This window comes from Electrophorus electricus, chromosome 16 (assembly GCF_041902795.1).
Source record: "Electrophorus electricus isolate QZ-2024a chromosome 16, ASM4190279v1, whole genome shotgun sequence".
Lineage (NCBI taxonomy): Eukaryota > Metazoa > Chordata > Actinopteri > Gymnotiformes > Gymnotidae > Electrophorus > Electrophorus electricus.
In genome coordinates, this window is record NC_137512.1 from 12,153,120 (window position 1) to 12,171,121 (window position 18,002).

At 38.1% G+C, this 18,002-nt stretch overlaps 1 protein-coding gene and 1 long non-coding RNA gene across 5 annotated transcripts; one reads left to right on the forward strand and one right to left on the reverse strand.

Annotated features, from left to right (window-relative positions):
- Nucleotides 1-935: 935 nt before the first annotated feature.
- Nucleotides 936-13,801, forward strand: neurl1b (neuralized E3 ubiquitin protein ligase 1B). 4 transcript variants are annotated; one of them, XM_027008658.3, is made up of 6 exons: nt 936-1,150; nt 7,285-7,866; nt 10,989-11,726; nt 12,042-12,164; nt 12,248-12,306; nt 12,498-12,581. In XM_027008658.3, exons 1-5 carry the CDS (start codon nt 1,120-1,122, stop codon nt 12,262-12,264), a joined length of 1,491 nt encoding a protein of 496 aa, XP_026864459.2. In that variant the 5' UTR covers nt 936-1,119; the 3' UTR covers nt 12,265-12,306; nt 12,498-12,581. The 4 variants fall into 4 exon arrangements, 3 of the variants coding, with proteins under 3 accessions (XP_026864459.2, XP_081555382.1, XP_026864456.2); XR_003410525.3 differs by having other exon boundaries at nt 12,042-12,306; XM_081699256.1 differs by lacking the exon at nt 12,248-12,306 and having other exon boundaries at nt 936-2,506; nt 12,498-13,801.
- A 1,112-nt stretch (nt 13,802-14,913) lies between these two features.
- On the reverse strand, nt 14,914-17,369 carry LOC113576545 (uncharacterized). Its single transcript, XR_014117667.1, has 3 exons — nt 16,372-17,369; nt 15,334-15,522; nt 14,914-14,962 (listed from the first exon to the last, which is right to left on the reverse strand). It is a non-coding gene; the product is annotated as an uncharacterized LOC113576545 (long non-coding RNA).
- Nucleotides 17,370-18,002: the final 633 nt, after the last annotated feature.

Consider the following 18,002-nt stretch of genomic DNA (forward strand, 5'->3'; position numbering starts at 1 on the left):
GGCCAAACCCAGGAAGTTAAAAATAATTTGCTTGTCTTCCAATTTTTTGCCTTTTTCACATCTGTGCAGAGTATACTGGTTTTCCACTAGTAGAGACATGTCATATTTATACCAATTATACTGGGTGCTACAGAACATTCAAAGCAATCTGACCTTTTTCCATGTGAGTGAATATGAAAAATCCAAGCAAGGGAACTAGGAGACACACTTTCATTTCATTCTGTTGTAATGGGTGGGCGGCTAGGTGATGGTCAAATAGCAGCCGGTAATCACAGATCCAGCCAGTATTAACCAAGGCTCTTTGAGACAGTTTCAGTTCAGAAGACAGGAAACAGCTTGCAAAGATCCCAGCAATGAAGGATGCTGAAGGATAGTATGAGGAAGCTGAGGTGGGGAAGGGGAAATTCACTCATAAGGGTTTGAGTAAACGTTTGTGAATTTTTTGAGTGCTTAAAACTTCAGCTAGTAAATTTTTCTTGTTCTTATTGTTTTTTCATAACCTGTAAAGCTTGTGCTTTGGTGCTCTCTGCTTGGTTTGTATTTGTTTCTAAGATCTTGACCTCAAAATGAAATACTGATTACAATGAACAAAAGGTTGTGTTTTTTTGTGTGAAAAAAAAAAACAGTTTTGTGACATAAACAGAAATTTAGAATTTTTTAAAAGGTGTTCATGCAACTTCCAAAGCTTAGGGTTAACTCAGATGTCAACCTTTAAGGCAGAAAAAAATAATGATGTTGCATAGACAATTTTTGTATTCTAACAGAAAGCAGTTTTGTCTGACAAGTAGAAGAAAAACATTTCGAATTGGTGTGATGAGTGTTATTCCCTATGTGGGTGGTATGTTGTGTGTTTGAAGTTGGGTAAGAATTAAAATATTTTGCCGGAAGGAGGGGGCGGCAATGCACCAATAAGTAAGAATGGTGTGGAGAGCTGCTCTACGCAGTAGCGGATAAGATGAGTATGGTACGGACGAAAGACACTGCGCTTTACAAATGTGCTTAAATTGATCAAAATCTTGAATTTGACAAGGTGCTTAATATTTGCTTATAGATGGAAGGGCAAGGGACAGTTGTATTCAGAATCCACTTGTTACCGAGGGGAACGAATCATTAGGAGTAATGGGGAATAATACACCCAAACCACTTATAGGTAAGAAACCGCTAGGAACGAACATTGAATAAAACTGTATTTTAACGGCAGTTAAGGAAACGTTTAAAGCGAGCGCAACCAGTGGGGTTTCAATGAATTGTCCTGATTTATAAGCTTGCGCGTTACAGCGACATTCGTTTGCATTGATCCTCTTTGAGAACTATCTTAAATCGCTGGAGAGAACGGAGATGACTGTGTGGGAGAGGAAGATGTGAGCTGATTGCGAGTTACACAGAGATCTTGCAAGTATATCGTTTGAAAACACAGTTTCATGCAGAGCAGTATACGTTTACGAAATTATACGAATACCTTTAATGGAGCGGCCGTTAACACATTATTGACCATTCGGTAGTCGTTGATGTTCCTCTGGGTACAAACAGTAGCAGTTGTTACAATATTCCAATATTTTTTCTTTAACCATATATAAAATATTCATGTTTCACTTTCCTTATATGAATATGTAGATGCGTTACTCCATTATCTAAAGCACTGGCAATGCAGATGTACGCCCAGATCAAATAAATACCTGTCATTAGCAATGGAAAACAAAATATCGAAATTGCATACAAGAGAGTCTTCATAAGTAAAAGGGACCCTCGTATCTTCATAGCCTCACCATCAAACTGAAGCTTGTTGAATAGATCTATTTCCTGAAATCTTTTGTTTGTGTGATGAACCCAAAGTTTAGTGTTAGATCATAAAATGGGTTTTCTGAGGGGCATTAAAAGGCTTATACTTCTGTGATATACAGATGAAAACCATAATGTATACTCTATGTACTCTACATATAGGCTACTGTGGTTTTAAGGAATTTTACATTGTGACATAGTGCAGGTGCCCTTTAAACTGCAACATTATGGAAAATAATTATGCAGACATTCTGCTTTTTAGAGTAGCTATTGTCAACCTCCAGAGTGTGTTATCATGTATAGTGATTTATCATTTTGTTATTTTCTTGTATGAACAACATCATCAGCATTGCACTGTGTACTGTACAGCAGTTACATCAAGACTCAGTCACTTTAATGGGAAGGTTCACATAAGGAATTCAACAGGTCATTTCACCAGTCCAGTGTGTTGCAGAATTGCAATATCACATGTAAGGGTATTAATTTAAAAAACACAGGCTTTCTAATAGTACATTCTTGTCACAATTCACTCATATCACAGCAGAGTTTATGATATAATCCATATGCCACAAAACAATGTTTTCCCAATATGTGAATAAATGGCAAAATCAGTGTTTCTTAACTTTGATTAATATTAACAATGAATGTTAAAAAAAGTGTAAATAAAATGTAAGGCCCATATGAATGAAAAAACACAAGTGGAATATTACTCTGCCAAAATATTGAGGTCAGTACTATTTTTTCAATCTTGGCAAATTCATTTTTGAGATACACATTACAGAACAATTGACAGCAAAAATGTAACAATACCATAGAATTTAAAATATAATTTTTCTGTAGTAGAAAGTTTGAAATGTCTTTTCAAGGAGTTGTAGTGCATATGTGCATGATCCTCTAACTTGTTCACCTCTACTTAATGTAATACTTTTTAATGTATGAACAGAGCACAGCTACAGAATGCTATCCATTACTCTTCAATGTGTGTTGTCTTCACCCTCCAGTAATCAATTGTGCATAGAGATATTTCATTTATAGTCCCTACTGATAGGTCCCTAATGATGCAAATTTTCTCATTAAGTGGCTATGTACATGGCTGGTATCTGCCTTCAAAATGATAAGCAGATGTGCATTAGGGGAATGCAAGAGCTTGTTTGATTTTAGATTTGGAGAAGTAACTGGTCTCATGTGTAGATAATTGATGAGCATTTATGGACAGAACACTTCAACTTGTATTTGATATGATGCAAATAAATAAGAATGGCTGAGTAACTGCACAGGATATTTTACAATGTAAGCATTTAGCATCAGAGATCCAGACTGAGTAAGCAATATATGCAGTCAGTTTGTGGAAACAGCTTTGACTCAGGACAGTGTTTTTAGTATAAAACATAGAGTAATCATATGATGATTTTCCCCACTCTCCATAAGGTTGTGTCTAAGATTAGGTAGTGCTGCACTGCCATACTCATACTCTCTAAAATTGAATGAGACATGAGCTTGTCCTCAGAGAGCTGCCTGCTGAAGTTACAGGGCTGCACTCCTGAACTGTAAATTACTGGTTTACTCTCTTGCACATCAGTGCCTCTGAGGTCAGCTTACTTCAGGAACCAGGATCCATTCACTCACTATGGATTGAAATGTCAAGAAATGCTGCACTTTTGCTTTTTTCCTCTTGCAAGGCTTACACATTTGTAGCCAAGCTTCATATTTGCCAAAAAACTTAATATAAACTGGAACTAACCATTTTAAACAATCTGCTATGCTCATTACTGTTACAATGTACCTCTATCTCATGAGTTACTGATGCTTTGGCATGTGTCAGTCCTCTAGTCAGTTAATTTCGGTTTGTCATTGGTCATCTTAGCATGTTCATGGCAAAAATGAGGAGAACTGCCTATGTTTTCTTCTAAGATATTTTTATCAAAACTATGCGTATGGCAACTATGGACCTATTTCCCAACTGTTGCATAATTCTAATAATCCAGTGCTTAAATTTATAATATTGAATTCAAATAGAATGCACCATCCTGATGCATATTTTTGTAGGGATAACAGTTACAACTGCACAGGGCCTTTTGTGCTTGTACTGTAGTGCTGGAGGACCAGAATGGAGCATCACTGTCTGCCACAGTGCTCATTTTGCTATCAGATCAGGCAGCTCTATATTTGGAAGCCGAGTGAAACCAGGCTCTGTTTCACAGCTCTGATCTTGCCTGTGCACAGAGTGGTGGAACAGGTTCCTAAATCATGCAGTTTGTGAGGAGGCGAGTCTGGTATTTTATGCCTTACACCTCAGATCTGTTTATGAAATACATCTTTGTTCTGCAGCATCATCTCTGTAGTAAAACATCTTAACCTACTGCTGTTTCTCATAACTGTAAATGCAATATAAAAGGACAAACACAAGGCATGTACTCACATAAATATTGAAAACTACACATGAAATGTGAAATTACAATTCAAAGTAAGAGTCTGAAATAGGCCAAGAGTCTGACATAGGCCGACACCATTCAGTCATCTTACCAACATTTTGTGCAATTTTATGCAAGACTTAGATTTACAGAGCTTATAAAACATAAACACTCCCTTTCTACACTCACATGAGTTTTTAGACATCAATATTCAACTTCTTTTACTATAACCAGTTGCAGTAACAAGTGTGTTTAGTTTTCAGGGGGAAATACAAATAGCTAAATTAAAGTATCTTGAATGAAAATATTAAATAGAAAGTTGATCAGTAACAACAGTTTGTAGGGTTATAACATCCTTTCAGAAAGCCACTGTCAGATTAACTGAGTTTTACAGATATTACAGATATCTGGCACTTTTGACTGCCATATCATGGTTTAGAATGTAGTTGTAACGTCTAACTAACTAAACAATGCTAATAGAATTCATCATTGGAGCAAGTTGCCAGCATTTGACCACATTAAAAATGAACTCTGTTCGGTGATCTAATGTTCATTTAATGGAGACAGGCAGCTTGCATTCATTATATAATCAAACAGCTTGGTCCATGTTGTCATACTGGACAGCCACTTATTTGCTAAATCTTGATATGGCTATTAGTGATCCACCAATATAGTGGAATATACTGAACCTTGACTTTTATGTTGGTGGAAATCATCATCTGCCAGTGTTGACCAAAGATAATGTAGATATCTCAAACACACTCACAGTTAGGACACTTATGATTCATGTGATATTAGTGCCATCTATGTATCAGTTAATACCTCAGTGCTTTTTAGATATTTAGATATTATACATATTGCTTAGAAGAGCTAAAAACCATCTCAGGAATGCAAATTATCTTAGTATAACTGCTGACATATTTGATGACCTACAAGAGGCATTTTCACTGAGTTACCATCAGTTAGTACTGTTAAAACCCCCCGTAGAAGGAGCCTTAATTATCCACTTTTTATTCTACCTAAAGTAGATAGCAAGCAGTGAGTGACATGGAGGACATTTGGCAATATGTATCTGATGTGTTGGTTCACAAATGATCTGCAATACCTGTTAATTTGTGATAGTTTCAGGGAAGAAGCCTTGCTGGCTAAAGTTATGTTGTGGATGTGGATGTGTCCTTGTTTTAATATTATTATAATAACTTAAGTGCAATGAAAGGGTACAGGTGTTGCATGAATGCGTTTGTAGCATTTGTGTCTATCTATTTAGCTACTGGGCATATTTATCCCAACTACGATGTAATTTACTTAAATTAGTGGGTATTATTCACCAAGCTTGCTAGATGGCCATAAAACATTAGTTACATTCCAATGTAGGTAATGTTATCTAGCAAGCAATGGTTATGTGTGGTTTGCTTGTAGCTCGTATCCATGTCGTTTACTAATAGTTGCTGAGACGAGGTTTCGTGTAGGTGTCCAGCCTTGCATACACATTATATGAAGGGATGTGAGGTTATACAGAGGAAGGGATACATTTGTAGCTAACCTGGCTATATTTATCTCAACAATTAAGCCATTTACTCATATGAGTGAATGCTTACTATTTAATCACATTTTTAATATAGCTAACATTAGCTTGGACTTCTTGTTCTAAAACATATATATATATATATATATATATATATATATATATATATATATATATATATATATATATATATATATATATATTTATTTTATTTTTTTTTTTTTTTAATTCAACAGAACAAAGAACAAGCTAAGGCTACAGTTTACAATACATCCACAAACTACTTAGTGCTTAAAAACAGATTGCCTGACTAAGGTTACAAACAGTAAAACAAGTTCTTAGTTATTATGATCACAACATTGTGATTTATTATTTTAATTTCTATGCTTACTTGCTCTGTGCTACTTTTTTTCAGCACAATTTCAAATAGGATAAGCCAAATGTAAAAAAATAAACAAACATAAAACAGATAAATGCACCATATTTGTATAGCTCTTTAACTCTATGGCCAAAATTTTTATTCTCTGAAGAAAAACCTTGTGTCTTTTACCTAGGCGGGGCCACATGATATGATACATGAAACATAATGGATGTCACATCACCACAAGACCTCTTTCAAAACTTGTGTAACAAATGCTGTGTAATCAGTGGTGATCTAGAAAAACTAGGCTTGTCAAAGTGTCAAATGCTGTTACTGCTGGATCCCAGTTAGTAACATGGTCAGGCAAAATGTTCAAGTTTATGTTAATCCTACTATATATGCACAACAGGTTATTCATTGTTAGTTGATATTTGAAGTGTTACTCTATTTATAATGATATCTGCCAATATAAAACTATAAAATTCTGCTGTGCATTTCTTTTGTTTGTTTGTTTGTTTCATGATTTTAGATGGAAGTACTGAAAGGCTGTCCTTTGTGGGAATGTGTTATACCTTGTGCCTTATTCCTTATGACTTACAAAGTCATTATTGTCCTAATCAGTTTATTGTAAGCCACATCCTTAAAAATCTTTAAAAAATTGATATTGGTATGGGCTCTTAAAAAAACATATCACTTAACCAGTAAAGGCTATATTTGTCTTGGCTTGTGGGAACCCTATCAATGCTGTCATCACTGTACTATTTGGTGCTGCTGTCGGTATGTTGTTCTTTTGGGGTGAGATCCCGTTTCCATTCCTCATAGAGCCAGGGTCATGGCAAAAGGCAAATGTTCTCCTTAAGCTGTTACAATGAAATTTGGAGGCTATTTTTATCAAGCTTGCAAAAGCAAATGTTTGGGATGTCAGAAGGGAGAAAATTATATTGTGGGAATTTTTCCTCCCTTTTATTCCATTTGATAAAGGATAAAAGATTTTCAGTACAATACAATAAGCATCTCATGAGAACTAGATTTTAATATTTGATGTCACAAGACTGTAAACAGGTTCTTGTAGCTGTCATTCTGTCTTAATAAACAAAATATTTAGATTTGCTCTCATATTCTGGCACTTTAATAACAATATGAACTAGTTTTCTTCCGATCAAAGCACCCTTACTATTCCTAACAGTTACAATGTTTTATTCTGGCAGACACAAGCCTGGAGCACCGCCTGGTGGCTAGCCACCAGTACTACAGCCTTCCCCACAGAGTGGTGGAGCAGCGCATGCCTGTTCCTGCGTCTCCCCCACTCAGCTCCAGCCCAGAGTCGCCACGCTTCCACCCACACGCTAAGGGCAAGAACATCCGTCTGGATGCACAACTGCGGCGCGCCACACGCAAGAACAGCTTTTGCAATGGCATCACTTTTAGCCAACAGCCAGTGTGCCTATATGAGAAGGTGCATCTACGTCTGTCAGGAGTACACACAGGCTGGAGTGGTGCACTTCGCTTTGGCTTCACCAGCTTGGACCCTGGGGAGCTTGCTATGGCTGACATCCCCAAGTATGCATGCCCTGACCTGGTGACACGGCAAGGGTACTGGGCCAAGGCTCTACCTGAAAGGCTGGCAGCATGCGACAACGTGCTGGCCTTCTGGGCTGACCGGCATGGCCGTGTCTTCTACACAGTGAATGAGGGTGAGCCTGTCCTTTTTCACTGCGGCCTGAGTATAGGTTGCCCACTTTGGGCAATCATAGACATCTATGGCATCACACAGGAGGTCACATTGCTTGGTGAGTTTGTCCAGCTGTTGTTCTTACCCTGGAACCCTGTTTCCTTTAAGTGAACTGGTCCAACTAGAGGTCACTTGTATATGAGAATGGATGTGTAAAGCATGTGCATAGACAAATATGCCCCAGCCCATGTCAGTGCAATACAATTGTCACAAAGTTGCTTTATGCATTAGTAAATAGGCCTGTATCTTAAAAATGGGAAAATAAGCACAACCCAGTAATGAGTATGCTTACTCATGAAAATGCTTCCACATTTTATCAATTAACACCATTAGTTTAATTATACATTGTTTACACTCAAAGATTATTATGAAAACATATTTTTGCACTGTTAAAAGATGACTATTTGTTGAATAGATTCTAACCAATTTCCATTACTTAGCTGCCTAATATACATTTAAATTTTATTGATTAGGCTAAGTCTGAGCCGTATGTCAAAGTTGTGATCATTCAAAAGACAATGGCAGTCAAAATAACTGCTCAGAGGCACGTGTGCCATATACTCATGTCTTGAAAACGTTGTGAAGTGTTGAAAAGGGATGTGTCAATTCCCTGTACTTGACATATGTGGGTAAAAGTAGTATGGTTTCTAGGGAGTTTGTTAGGGTTGCATAGGAACAATACATTTATTAGCTGGGGTGTCCAATCTCCTCTACCAAAGCCAGTCTGGCTGCAGGTTTTCATTCTAACTCATCAGTTGTTTGAACACTGAGAACATCCCCAACTTAATCACAATGCAATGAACACACAGATGTTAGGTGTTAATGAATCTTAAGTGAAGTAAGTGAATATTAGTGTATTAAATCTGATTTATGATGGTATGGCAGACACACAGTGACAAAATGGGTTCAAATCTTAAAGCAAGGACTAGAAAATCTGTGTAATAACATGGTTGGCAGACAAAGAATATTTGCAAAGAGAAATTACTGCTACAGTTGGTTGCGATTGGAGTATGAATGGTAAGCATGCAAAATTATGTGTAGTGTAGAATGCATGGGAAGCTAACCTGCTTATGAAGTTATGAAAGTATACTATTGATTTCAAATAAACGTTTGTTTGGCTTATAGTTTCCTGTTTGTTGATTAAGCTTTACCATTAAATACTTACAGTTCAACCAGGAAGACCAGATCTGATCTTTGCATCTTTCTGTTTTAAACAATGCGTTAAGACAGCATGCTCTGCTGATGTGTGCACTATCAGTGATGTTGCTCTGGACCCGGGCCTGCTTATGCTGCATTGCATGTTTGGTCTAATCATAGAAGGTACGGCGATTGGGCCGGCGTAGCTAGTGTTAAGGGTTGGTAGCAGCTTCGTTTAACCTATTATTTTAATTTCACATTGCTCGCCTATTTTAGAAAACAAAAAAAAAGACTTCTTGTTCCTTGCCATTTCATTCTCTTGATTTTTTGCTTCCTTCTCATATGTATCTGCAAGCTCTCCTTTCAGTGCACTTTTGGCGAACTATGCATAAAAAAACAAAACTCATAATAATGCTGACTTATTCCATACTGAGCACTATGTCTACCAGTTTGTTACTATCAATAAGGCCAAATTGTGCAGTTTATTAATAGATAGGTACGTGGGACTGCTGGAACTGCAAAGGAAGCGGCCAAAATTTCTGACATGTTAGAAATCCACCCATACTTCCGATCGCTATGCTCATTTGGGCAGTCAATCGGACCTCATGTGCCTATTTAACACTGCATGTCAAACGATGATGAAGCTGAAATTCGGACCTGTCCTGATGCTATATCCTAAGTCGTTAAAATCGAACAGTATATACCCGGCTTTAAAGTAGCCTAGCACTGCTTCGTAATGCCAGTTTAATTTCGATAAATTGGTTTAGGCAAGCGCAAGACCGCTTTACGCTGCATGATTATCGTGACGATTAAGTTGTCGCTGACACCAATCGTATGTACATATAGCCAGTGAAATTTTTACTAATAATGACGTAGACGATTTTTTAGAATGCAAAAAAGGATCAGCCCCCTTAGTGATAAATCATAAATTTAATTGGCAAGGGTTCCTGTCATTTTGCTGAATAGCCTTACAATACAGAACCATTCAAAACGTTAACAAGACATGTAGGCGCATAAACAGCCGCGAGTCTTGTTTAGTACAACACCCAAATAGAAATGCGTCCTATAATAACAAAAATATCTAAAGTAGTCAATAAGAATTGGTTGGTGCTTTTTATTTTTATTTATGGAATACGTTTATATCTTTCCATCCGCTTTTTTGTTACCGGTTCTCTGAAGGGTTATGAGGGCACATCACTGATGTAAATGTACGGTAAATTAAAACTAATCTTTAGAAAGTACACAGACAGTCCATCTAGCCCACTGAACAAAGGTTTTCTTGGCCAGTTCAGATGTTTTGAGAGCTATGATAATTAGTTTTTTTGCTATATAGAGCAGTAATTATTCAGGAATTAAATTATTTTATAATAGCAGTGTTTTATAAGAGCTCCCTTTTGCCCTGATAAGATGCTATTTTATCAACTGAATCCAGACTGCTTCAGAGGGGCCCTTGAGCAGAGTGGGAGGGTGGAACACTAGGGAAACATGGCGGTGCGGGTCACTATCACACCCTGACAGATTGTCAGCTTTAGTGTGTGTGGCAGTGAATAATATCCTGCACTCCCCCAAAACACACACACGCACAGCTTAGCAGTCACAAATGCACTCTATTAAACCAGACACAAACCAGTGATGGTCTCTTCCACTCTCCATAACACTCCACAGCATTGTTTATCTTCTGTCTGTTGAGAGCATTGTCTATATTTGGTAGGGGTCATGGTGTATTCATGGAGAGGTAGCATTCCAGCATCACTGATACTGATATTCTGAGTGGCTATGAATCTGCCAGTGGAGTAAAACCAGAGCCATGCAAATGTTGTGTCTGGCTTGCCAGTCACATGACAATTTGATCTAAATTGTCATGTAAAGCAGTTAAATAAAAGAAGACAATTGATACTACTTAGATTTCATATTGCAGTTGTAATCAGGTCTCATTTGGGAAGTCATATGCAATGATATTATTGATCAAAGCAGAATAATTATGAAATTCATTTTGCATTGTGATTATTTAATGATTCACTAACTCTCTCGCTGTTCTAACAGAGAGCACATTTGCTGACAGCACGGGCACAAATTGTTTGAGCACGACCCGCATTACCACCTATCTGCCTCAGAGCAACCATGACTCGGCCAACTACAGTAACAACCAGCTGGAAACCAACCAAGCAGCAGCTGCTAAGATGGCCTCCCTTCAGTTTAGCAACTATCACCAGCTCAGCCCCTGCAGCTCTTCTTCCTCCACCTCCTCCTCCATCCCCTCTTCATCCACCTCTATCATCAGCCAAAGATCCACTCGAGGTGTGCCCCTGACCCTTGATGCTGACATGCGCTTTAACACTGTGCATGGGGCTGACGTGGTCCTGTCCAGTGACCGTACTGTTGCCTGCATTCACTTCCTGGACAGCAGCCGTACTCTGGTGTTTAGTGACAGGCCTGTACGGCTGGGTGAGTCCTTATACGTGGAGGTGGGCCACTTAGGTCTGCCCTACTTTGGTGCCCTCTTGTTTGGGATGACCTCGTGTGACCCGGGCACACTCCACACTGGGGAGCTGCCAGCTGACCCAGATGTGCTCCTGGATCGCAAAGAGTACTGGGTGATGTACAGGGGTTTCCCTTCACCTGGCCCAGGTGATGTGCTTAGCTTCACCATGCTGGACAATGGTGAAGTGCATCATGGTGTGAACGGAGCAGCCCACGGTCGCCTGCTGTGTGTTGATTCCTCTCAGGTGCTATGGGCCTTCTTCACCCTGCATGGTGCTGTCAACCGACTCAAGATATTGGGTAAGTGTACAAGAGACTAAAAATCTGCATAAGGTGTGCTTTTAATTTTTTAAATAAAGTAACATACATAACCTCTCAGAAACAAGGGGAATGTGCTGCAAATAATTATTCTAGTCAACAGCGCAGACAGAAAAGCACAGAAAAAAATGTATGACATTAAATGCTGCATGCTACTTTTTAGATTACTGGTAGATTATGCTGCAGGGGCAGGGCAGTCCAGTATGTCTGGTGTATAGTACAAGCAGTACATATTTTGTTTGTCACTGTCAGTTAAAATGCACAGCTTTTTTTTCACTGAAACTTTGTGCTTTCCAGGAACTTTGCCGGAAAGCCACTGCACCCCCTCCTTTGTGTCCCGAGGAATAGCATGTGATGACAGTAACTCTGACTTGGCATTCAGTGTAAACAGGTCCTCATCTGCCTCAGAATCCTCCCTAGGTGGGTTAGAGCATGCGAAGCTCTTTTATGCTGAGTGTGCAAGTTACTGTTAGCTAACATACTTCTGACCTCTGCTTTTTCAGTCTGGATCTTAACATAAAACAGTGTGACTACTCTGTGAGCAGTTTTTTAAAATGCCAGTGTAAGTGTTCTGTAACTGCCTTGATATTAATTGAAATAGTCCTCAACCCTGAATGAACACGAGTTAATAACTGTTAATTCTGCTTTGCAAAATAAAGTACCACATTTTGTTGGCATATCCAGTAACACTGCACCAACAAAGTCCAATTGTGCAGAGCCTGGAATGTGACAGTTATCTGTGTTGCTCCTCAGTGACAGCTCCCAGCTCTCCTCTCAGTCTTCCTGTCTCACCAAGCCTCTCATTCCCAGAGGTGCCAATAAGCAACAAGAGCAGTGAATGCACTGTGTGCTTCGATCAGGAGGTAGACACAGTCATTTACACATGTGGACACATGTGTCTCTGCAATGACTGTGGACTAAAGCTGAAGAAGCAAAAAAATACCTGCTGCCCAATTTGCCGGCGGCCTATTAAGGACGTAATCAAAACCTACAGGCCATGAAGGCCGGTTGGACATGTCCAAGCAATGAACTGAACAACACCGTCCAGTTGTGAACTTGTATATCAAGGCCCCTTTGTAGCTTTGACTCCCATAGAGTAATCTTCTGCCTAATATTTTGAGCTCCTTTTGAAAATATGATGCCAATGGCAGCTGAAGATATGACTTCTTTGGAATCGATTAATAGGGTTTGTCTGATGTTTGCTCAGCCATTTCAGTGCCTTTGACATTCACCTCTAAAGCATCACTTAACAACCCGACAATTATATTTGATATATTTAGTATATATTAGAATAAAGCAACATGGAACATGTCATCAGGAGGATGTAGTGCATTTTTAACAAACATTCACATGTGTAATGGATGAAAACATGGAAAGTGAATATTTTTGTTTGGTATTTTACAGGTGTTGTGTGTGAAGATGAAAGAAAACCTTTGTATGTGTGTCGATGACTGATGACTTGGTACATTTATTGCACTTTACTAAATGTAGACTAAATCTGCATCACTAGAAACACAAGAATTCTCCCCCTACAAAAATGTATGACATTTATGCATTTACAAAAGGACTGATTTAATTATATAACATTTTTGTAAAAGAAAATTATTTTTATAATCATGTGGTCATGTAAAATTGTAACGTAATGAGAAGATAAATGCATTCTTTTGTTATATCTGAAAAAAGTCATGAGGAAATCCTCACACGTTTTATCTACTATGGACTTCCAGACATTCAACAGATTTTTCAAATGATGTCAGATGTTGTGGTTCAGTTATAAACCACACTAGGAAAAAACAGAAACTTTGTAAGACAAACATGGGATGAGAGAATTTTAATGCAAAATTCCATTTACATATATCTAGAACAGCAATGCAAAGGCAAATATCTGCTATCAATATTAAAGGCCCCTTAACCGTCTAATAAAATTGCTCATTAAACTTAACAGTCACAGTTTAAACTGAAGTCATGTACACAAGCTAACAAGCCTTTTTAATTGCCCTTTTCAAATGAATGTTTCTTAAAACATGCTTCACATTTACTGCTGTACAACACAGGAATATGAATTGCTGCCATCGGACCACAATTTTTTTCCCCCTTGTAGTCTGAAAGAAAATTTTAGGGTGAAGAGCTAAAACAATGGTGTCCAGAAAAATGTCTCCCTTCAGAGTTTATTTAGATCCCTAATTTGACACTCAAATTCAGAATGTTGGAGATTTAGCATTGTTATTCCTCTACAGGCTCAGATTTAGGCATGTTCCATGTTATGGAACTGAAACTGCTCTCAGGAAAGAGTTGACAGGTAAGCCTATTTAGCTGCAAACAGAAAAATAAAAGTTTTCAAAGAGCCATTTTCAGATGACCTAACAAATTATCCTGGCTGACCTGAAAACTCCCACAACAGACAAATAGCAAGCAGCCTGAAGTTTATTATTTGGAGTTACTTACACAGATTTACAAGGAATGTATTACATTTACTATGTTCTGATTATGTATGATTCTTGTATGTACAAAGAATCTTATGAATACAGTTCACTGATTTACTTGACAACCATCAACAGTCAAAACCATCTAATTAAGGAAAAATAAAATCCATTAATAAATGACAAAACAATATAAAGAAATATTGGACAAAAACAATAATTTTAAAAGAGAGACAGAAAGAAAGATGCTCTATATAATTTCTTTTCACACAGCAACAAAAAAAAAAAAAATTGATGTGGGTTGCTGTCAGACTTCATACAGACATCAACACAGTTGATGTCCTGGACGTTTGACTCAACACGACCCTTTCTTAATTACGTAAGTGCTGACCTTTTGTTCCCTGCAGACAAAAAGAAAAGGTGTTTTGGCCTGCACCAAGTAACACACCACTTATTCGTCTGCTGCGTCGTTTTGGAAGAGAAGGCCTGAAAGAAATAAACGGTGTCGTGTCGCGGGACAATCATTTCTGAAATTCAGTTGGTTGAACACTTACATGTTTTCCAAGCAAAGCATGCATTCGTTCGAATATGATCTTCCGTCGGATCCACACACAGGGTCATACTTGCGCGTGCAAACTGGTAGGTAATATCTTTCACAATGAACCTGTTGGAACAAGCAGGAATGATCCAACACCCAAACTTGTCAGCAGACCAGACATAAAACAACTCGACGGGTAAGCCCTCCACTGACCATCCTCTCTTTAGCTCCACCGGAAACAGCAGCTCCCCTTGCCAAGGCTGTGCAGCAAATAAAATAGCGGACATGTCAAATCCTCAAATTAGTCTACAGAATGCATGTACGTAGCTACATCTTGGTACATTTACAAGCCTTGGCAGCATATTGCCTCTCTGTCATTTTCCTCAGTCAAGTAAAACCCCATTTCCGTTTACCCTTACGTCTGGACATTGTTAGGTGCTGGAGAACACTAAAATGAGTTTAATTTAAAATGGAACGCTAAATAGGCTATAGTTAGGTTTCCCAACACAGGTTTTCGCAATATCATCGTTGCAAGACTCACCAGCCACAGAAAAGACAACAATAATATGTGCAAACATCATCGACGAATTTACAAGTTACACGTAAGCAAAAAATCGTGGCACGGACTCACAAGATTATGGCACTGTCCCATTACTAGCGCTTGCTGACTCGCACCCCAGGTTTGCGCGTTCCCGTTTAAGTGTGCGGAACTAGCGCGTCCCATTTATTTGATTTCTTCTAACAGGAGTAATCAGGAGCGCCCCCGTCCATGAGCACTTGATGCGCCCCTCTCGGAAGTGCACACCAGAACACACATTTTCTAAATGAGAAAAGTACAAATACATAGACGACATACAAAATAGTTAACACAAGAGGGCATACACGAGTATCCCAACATACAAAAGCCCAAATATTAATTTCAGCTGGTAGCTTACTAAAGTTTAAACAAAGACTTTAGTTAGAGAGAATCTGATTGTATAAGTATATTCTAAGTATATAATTCTGAAAAACAGAAAAGGGAGGTTGTAAATGACCAAATATACATTCATAAAGGTAGTGTTTGGCAAGTAAAATATTTAAATTAACTAAAATGCACGTTTTATCTTTCTTTTTTTTAGCTAAATATACTAATGCTGTTTTGTTTTGTTTTGTTGTTGACACTTGTCTTTTTTTGTAAGTTTTTGCACTTTGCTCTCCCCTTGATGATGTCACAGATATGCATATAGCCAGCAAATTCTTGTGCTAGTAAACCAGAGGATCATGTGTCCTAGGAATAAAAGCATAATTCAGATATTTTTGCACTATGGATAATATATCCATAATATAGGTTTAACGGTTGTCAAAAAGTCTGATGATTCAGTTGTTGCTACTGCTGGTGATGGTAGACCAGAGCTTCTTGTTGGCTGTTGGCTGTGGTTATAATGGGGGAAAAATTATTTATATATATATATATATATATATATATATATATATATATATATATATATATATATATATATATATATATATATATATATAATTGAATCACTGAAATAAATGGCAACGTTATGCCTCTGCTATATAACTATGCTATAAATTTAGTTATATAGCATAGGCATAACTTTGACATTATTTACATTATTCTTTTGATGATATCCTATACAGTGAAATGAAGGCTGAAATTGCTCACCATCGGGTGTTGATACGGTAGTGAGATGCATCAAAGAAGCATACTCCACTGTCAGGATCGTCTCAGGTTCCTGGGTATTACGGGTATTATGCTTGCTGGTGTTTTCTTCAATTACTGTGTTCTCTCCTCTTGTGCTATCTCTCATTACAAGTTGAATGAGTTGTCTATCCTCATTTGAGCTCATTGCTGATCAGCCAACTGAAGTGTGCAGCTGAAGAACCAGAGCGGGACTTCTCCTTTTAAAGTTTGGAATGCCAGCAGTCCATTAGCCTATGGACTCACACAATCATTTTTGCTATGTTTGTTTGCTGCTCCCTGTTACTCGGGTTTGATTTGTAGCTAGAAATTTGGATTTGGCTGTTGTGTTTGTTCTTTGTGCATTATGCTAGAGTTTGTCCCACTGTTATTTGTGTTCTGCCACAAATTAGGATGACTCTAGCTTCAGTGTGCATTGGCTTTTTAGTGTGCTTTGGTTTTTTTTTAAATCTTGGACTATCCTCTGCTTGGTTAATGTAGGCTCTGTGTTTAATTACTTTTGCCTTAAATTCTGTTAAGTTCAGGGCTTCTTATGTGGACTTAATTGCTGAACTGAATTGGAGTATGGGCATAACACTTACTCCAGTATACACATGCATGTTTGTAGCAATTAAGCAGACTTTCTTTCTGCAGTAGTTCATCACCAACAAAGACTGTACACCTCAAACTCTTCTATGTATAATTTAATCTCAAGATTTCCTAATTTATTTTTACAGTATCCTTCAAGTTTGAAATGTGTTTCTCAATTCCTGTCTGCCTATCCCACTGATCTTGTAGACATCGTCACTGTTGCACCATAATACTAGTAACCCTATCTATCCACAGTGGTTATAACATGGCAGTGACAAGCAAGATCTTCCCTATCTGCCCCCTGACACACAGATGTACTGTGTTGTAACCAGAGAGAATGAAGAACTGCATAGAGAAGGTGGAGGAAATCTCACCTATATTCAGATCTTCACTCACACCAATCTCTCCTGTCCAGGTTCTCACTGCAAGTAACATTTGCAAAATCATCCTACTACAGAGTGAAAATAGAATCATCAGCATCTGATCTACACAAGCTCTTCACTATTTTCTTTCCTCAACTCTCAACTTATTTCTTACCTCTCTACAGAGAAGATCCTTCAACTTCTGGCATCCAGCAACCTGACTATCTGTCCAGTGGGCCCTATTCCTTGAACTGTTCCAAACAAATTTAGGAGACCTTCTTTCATTATCACTACCATCATCACCAACTCCTTATCCTTGGGACATGTACCTACTGCAATTTAAGATGGCCAGGGTGGTAGCAATCCTTCTTTCTTTCCTCTCAAACGTTTTTGAACAAGCAGTCTACAATCAAATGTCTATGTTTTTTTTACCCAGAACCAGCTCCAGGATTTGTCTGGCTTCAAACTGACACATTTCACAGAAACTGCCCCAACATGAGTGACTGAGAAGCTGTCATCTGGTAAAATCCAAAACGCTATTATAGGTGTATACCACATTCACATATTTATATCTGGACAAGGCAATGTATTTCTCTAAAGAATTATAAGATCTCTCCCTCTCTTTTAAATACAGGTGGCATTGTCTGATGTCTAGAATTCTGC